The sequence below is a fragment of the Hevea brasiliensis genome, chromosome 8 (assembly GCF_030052815.1).
Source record: "Hevea brasiliensis isolate MT/VB/25A 57/8 chromosome 8, ASM3005281v1, whole genome shotgun sequence".
NCBI classification, from domain to species: Eukaryota; Viridiplantae; Streptophyta; class Magnoliopsida; order Malpighiales; family Euphorbiaceae; genus Hevea; species Hevea brasiliensis.
This window is the reverse complement of record NC_079500.1, coordinates 72,044,927-72,051,326: the sequence shown is the minus strand read 5'-3', so window position 1 is coordinate 72,051,326 and position 6,400 is coordinate 72,044,927. Positions and strand designations below refer to the sequence as shown.

At 31.9% G+C, this 6,400-nt stretch overlaps 1 protein-coding gene across 1 annotated transcript; it reads left to right on the top strand.

Annotated features, from left to right (window-relative positions):
• Nucleotides 1-835: 835 nt before the first annotated feature.
• LOC110657485 (uncharacterized) lies at nucleotides 836-4,342 on the top strand. Its single transcript, XM_058150790.1, has 6 exons — nucleotides 836-1,301; nucleotides 1,407-1,612; nucleotides 1,702-1,891; nucleotides 1,982-3,368; nucleotides 3,535-3,622; nucleotides 3,731-4,342. The coding sequence occupies exons 1-6, from the start codon at nucleotides 836-838 to the stop codon at nucleotides 4,340-4,342; spliced, it is 2,949 nt and encodes a 982-aa protein (XP_058006773.1).
• The last annotated feature ends 2,058 nt before the right edge of the window (nucleotides 4,343-6,400 follow it).

Here is a 6,400-nt window from a genome sequence, read left to right as displayed (position 1 = left end):
GCCCATAACCAATGTTCTCATGCCCAAATTAGTTCTTAAGATTGAAGGTTGTTATTAATGAGTTTCAAAAGTAAGGAATGTGAGATTTTAGGTAAGCTGAGAACTAGAAATCAAAATTTTATATTGTAACTAGCTATTATTTATTGTCAATCATTAATATTTACTTTAGATTAAAAGAAAATGAGAGAAAAAAATGGAATTATTTTAATTTTCTTTTTAAATTAAAAGATAAGTAGAAAAATTATTAAAAATATAAATTCATAATTTTAATATTTTTTAGACTTAAAAATAAAATTTTAATTATGCCATATTTAAGGAAAATGACTTTTATTTTATTTTTTTTAAATATTTTTTTAAATTTTAATAATCTTATTAAAATATAAAAATACTAATACACCTATAAAATAAATATATATTATTAATTAACAAAAATGAATAAAAGAAGAAACAAAAAATAGAGGATGAAGGAAAATGAAAAATTGAGGGAGATTGAGAGTACAGCTGATTGATTTAGGAACAAAAAGGAGTGGCTTTTATTTTACCAAGTGTCTCCCTTTCTTTGATCAATGCACAATTATTCCATAAGTCCTTCTGTATTTAGAAAATTCACTTTTATAGTTCTTTGTCTTTCAAATTCCTCCATTCTGACCATACTTTTAAATTTCCACTTCATATAATATTTTGGCACCATCCTTTTTGTGATCAATGTTATTTAATTTTTTTTAATATTTATTTATTGAATAATGTAACCTAAATTTTAAACTAAATTTTTTTCTTGTCAAATATGTTTGCTTATTTTTATAGGTTATATTTCTAACTATCAATTTATTAGATAATGGCTCCTAGTAAAGGATGGATGGATCTTGTTGGTGATTGTCTTAATGATGTATATTTACGTGGGGTTGAGGAATTTTTGGACTATGCTTTTAAAAAGACTGGGAGGCGTGGGGAAATACGTTGTCCATGTGTCAAGTGTAGTAACATGTATTCCGCCACACGAGAAGTGGTAGGGACACACCTCAAGGTGTATGGAATAATACGTAATTATACATTTTGGTATCACCATGGAGAAAGGGTAGGTGAATCTGAATCTAATTTAGAAAGTGTTCAACAAAGTGAAGATGAGCCTAGCAATGAGATGCATGACATTTTAAGGGATTTATATCCAGAGTTTTGTGGTCAAGATACAAATGATATGGATACAGATATCTTCGCTAGTGATATTCATAAAGAGGAACCGAATGAGGAAGCGAATAAATTCTATAGGTTACTAAGAGATTTTGAGCAACCATTATACCAAGGTTCTAAGAGCTCAAAGTTATCTTGATTAGTCAAATTGCTCCATATCAAGAGCCTTGGTCGATGGAGTAATGAGTCATTTACTATGTTGTTGCAATTATTGAAAGATGAATTATTACCTCAAGGATCTAATTTGCCACAATCATATTATGATGCAAAGAAAGTAATTCAAGATCTTGGTCTCTCATACAAAAAAATTGATGCATGTGTAAATAATTGCATGTTATATTGGAAAGAGGATGAGAGGCTAGATTTTTGTAAGATTTGTGGCTATTCTAGATGGAAGACTGATAAATATAATGGGGAAGACAAGGTTAAAACCAATGGGAAGAGAATACCAAAAAAATTCTGCGTTACTTTCCACTAAAGCCAAGACTTCAAAGATTGTTTATGTCCACAAAGACAGCGTCTTTGATGAGATGGCATAAAGATAAGAGGGTAGATGATGGAGTGATGAGACACCCTGCTGATTCAATGGCATGGATTTCCTTTGACAAACTACATCCAAATTTTGCCTCAGACTCTCGCAATGTGAGACTAGGCCTTGCTAGTGATGGATTTCAACCTTTTGCCAATTTAAAAATGCCATATAGTGTTTGGCCAGTTCTACTCATTCCATACAATTTGCCACCTTGGATGTGCATGAAATAATCAAATTTTATTTTATCAATGCTTATTCCAGGTCCTGAGGGTCCTGGAGATGCAATTGATATCTATCTTCAACCTTTAGTAGAAGAACTAAGAGAGTTATGGGAAACTGGCATTGATACATTTGATGCATATGCACAACAGAATTTCAAGTTACATGCAGTTTTACTATGGACTATCAATGATTTCCCTGCATATGGGAACTTATCAGGTTGGAGTACTAAGGGAAAGTTGGCTTGTCCTTGTTGTAATAAGGACACCTGTTGGATGAGGTTGGCCAATGGAGGCAAGCAATGTTATATGGGTCATCGACGATATCTTCCTCTTAATCACAAATGGAGAAATGATAACAAATCTTTTAATGGCACAAGGGAGCGAGGGTTACCACCCAAGCCACTTTCAGGAGATGATATACTTGATCAAGTGAAAAATCTTGAAGGGGTCATATTAACTAAGGCTCCTCATATGAAGAAAGCAATCTCACATGATGGCAGGGGGGACAATTGGAATAAAAAGTGTATATTCTTTGACCTTCCATATTGGAGGACCTTATTACTACGCCACAACTTAGATGTCATGCACATTGAAAAGAATATATGCGATAATATACTAGGGACAATCATGAACATAAAGGGAAAAACTAAAGATAGCATCAAAACTCGCCTTGACTTGCAAGCATTAAATATAAGGCCAGAGTTACACCCAGTACAGCAGGGGAATAAAGTCGTGATACCTTCAGCATTGTACAGTTTATCTACTACAGAAAAATACAGGCTTTGCCAATTCTTGAAGCAGTTAAAAGTTCCAGATGGATTTTCATCCAATATTTCTCTTTGTGTAAACATGAAAGAGAGTAAAATCTCAGGATTAAAGAGTCATGATTGTCATGTTCTTCTATTACATATACTTCCTCTTGCAATACGTGGTTTACTTCCAAAAGTAGTATATGAACCACTTGTTGAGCTATCATTGTTCTTCACTCATTTAGGAGCAAAGTCATTAAAGGTAGATGTATTGGAGCAATTAGAAAAGCAAATTCCTATAACTCTTTGTAAGCTAGAAATGATCTTTCCACCTTCATTCTTTGACATTATGGTGCATTTGCCTATGCATTTGGCTAATGAAGCTAAAATTGGTGGACCAGTACAATATCGTTGGATGTACCCAATAGAACGAGCATTATATTCATTTAAGTCATGTATTCGTAATAGAGCTTGTGTAGAGGGTTCAATTGCAGAGGCATACATTGCAAATGAGTGCATGACTCTTTGCTCAAGGTACTTGCATGGCATTGAGACAAAGTTCAATCGAATGGAGCGCAACTATGATGGTGGCAGTAATAAAAATAAAGGAGGCTTATCAATTTTCTCCAAAGTAGGACAAGGATTAGGTGCTAGTAAAACTCGTGATCTTGATACACAGTAGTGGGAGCAAGCTCATATTTATGTATTAAAGAATTGTGATGAAGTCCAGCTATACATCGAGTATGATATTTTTTTTTTGTTTATTCATATTGTATGTACTCTTTTTTTTTTTAATTTATCACAATCGCCTATAATCCTCTTTTTTTTTTTTTTTACCCCTTAGAGAGTATTCACAATTGCCAGCAACCAATTTAGTAGGTATGTCAGAAGGTCAATGGAATAAAAATTTTGTTAGATGGTTTAAGACGAAAGTAAGTACACTTTAAGTTTTGTATGTATTTTGAGTAATTAATTATTTCAATTGTTTGTAACCATTAGGAATTGATTTTTTCACTTTTTCAAACAAATTTTTTTTATAGGTTGCATGGTTGCATAAAAATGACTCAAGTCCAATGATGGGAGCCCTACTCTCATTATCACGTGGTCCTGCTCGATATGTGACATCTTTTTATGGTTACATTGTCAATGGATATAGGTTTCATACTGAATATCATGACCAAGGTTTGAGGACACAAAATAGTGGAGTTGTTGTAATTGGAGATATTGGTGATGAAGTTAACAACATAGATTACTACAGTGTCTTAACTGAGATTATTCAATTGCAATATCTTGGAGGAAGACGTGTGGTGTTATTTCATTGTAATTGGTGGGATGTTTATGATCGAGTGAGGGGGGTTAAGATTGATGAATATGGGGGGGTTAGTGTTAACTGTAAACGAACTTTGAAAACAAATGAACCTTTCATTTTAGCTAACCAAGCATCACGAGTCTTTTATGTTCCAGACAATATTCACAAAGGCTGGCATTGTGTGATAAAGGCACATCCTCGAGATTCCTATGACATCCCATTAGAAGAAGACATTGACCCCGTTGATTTGAATCAATTCAGTGAAGCATATCAAGCTGATGAATCTATCAATCTTGAATCTGGAGAAACAACTATAGTTGATGCAAATGACCAAATTAGTTAGAAGAGTATGGATATAGAGCCACAAATAATTGATATATCTTCAACACAGAAGAAAAGAAAACATGGATCTTGAAGTTTATTTAATTATTATTGTTTGAATGCTACTGTATAATATTTCTTTTCAAAATAAACTCTATAACATATACATAATTTGTTTTGGATGTTTATGTGTAATTTAGTTATTCAATGTAGTTTACATTTCATTTCGTCTTTTTTCCATATTTTATTTATGTTGTTCCCCATATTTATTTATGTCATGATATATTTTGTTGGTTTGAAAAAAAATTCACATATATTTGATGTGCTAATATTCCAGGTAAATGACGCTAGAAATGGGGTCAAAAAAAAGAAAGGACCTAGGACAAATATAGTGAAGAATTCATTTATACCACCGGGTGCATTAAGAAGGGCAAGGGGACATGGACATTGATCAAGATCATTTTTACCTATGACATCTACACAAAGTCAAACTGCATCAATTGCACGTTGTTCGTTAGAGCCACATAATGACATCTCTCTTGTTCAAGATGTTGATCATAGGGAAGAAGATGGTGGAATACAAGAACAAATACCTGAACAAGTGCATGAAGGTTCAACTCCTATTTTTCTATTTCATTCAGCGTTATGAATTTAGTTTACATTAATAATTTACTTTTTATTTTTAATATTGATAGATTTTGATACTATGCAATGTAATACAACAAGGCAACATCAAAGTAATAACAATCCAGCTCAGGAAGAAACACAAGAAGGTTCAAATAATTATTGTCATATGTATTATTAATAATTTATATTTATTATTGATGCATTATTTCTATATTATTAATGAATTTCTAGAGACTTTTTTATTTAGATATTTCCACTATACAAAAAAAGAGAAAAACAAGAGGAATGAACAAGGGTAAAAAGATTGCAGCACTTAAGGATGGAGAGAAACTGGATGTGGTTTTTTATAATAATCGAGTTGTTGGAGAAAATCATACAGAATAGTCAAGACATTTGGGCAAAATAGTGCGTGACCCAAACATTTGTCCAATAAGAGTGCACTCATGGAAGCAAATTGGAGAAGATGCAAAAGATCATATGTGGGATTCAGTCAAGGTACCTTTACTTTTAATAAAACATTAGATTAATTTAATTTGCATTTATTTATTCATTCTTTTTTTTTTATAGGAGAAATTTAGAAATTTTGACATTGAGCTATATCGAGAAAAGACTTTAGAGCATATGAATCATTTGTGGAATAATTGGAGAGGGGATTTGAAACGCCACAATATAAAGCCTTGTGGTTCTTTTCCAGAGATGTTGAAAAATGTTCCTCAAGGGATGCATCAAGAAGATTGGGAGTGGTTAGTTAAGAACCATTTTTACACTAGAAAATTTAAGGTATGACATTTTATTTTACTAATATTAAAAATTATGTAAATTAAATATAAGTATTTTTATCTTCAGTTTTATTATTTTTTAAAAGGGTTAACATAATGTTTTTAAGTACTTTTTTTAATGTAGGAAACAAGTGTTCGAAACTCTGAAAATAGGAAAAATTTAACTATGCTTCATCGTACTGGTAGCAAACCTTACAGACAAATTATCTATGATTTAGTAATATTAGTGAAATTTTTTCATGCTTTTGCATTTTTGAGATTAAATATATTATGCTATTGTGTAACAATATTGTATTTTGTAAAGGGAGGCAAGGATGGCAATCCACCGGATATTGGAACTATATTCTTTGAAACTCATAAGAAGGGTGCAAATTTGGTTGACTCTAATGTTCAAGAGAAATATGTATGTTATATTACTTTTATTGCAAATTTGTTTCTTTTTATAAATTATTATATTTGTGTCATTGATTAATCATAATTATTATAGGATCAAATACGTGATGTCATCCAATCCAACCCTTTTTTGTCTCATATGGAGGTAGTAGAACAATGTTTTGAAACACGACATCGTGATCAAGTTATTGGTTATGGGGGTGGAATAAAGGCAAAAGAAGTTAAGAAATCTCGTTCCAATGTTGGCCTTCAAGAGGAGAATCAATTGCTTAAGGATCGTT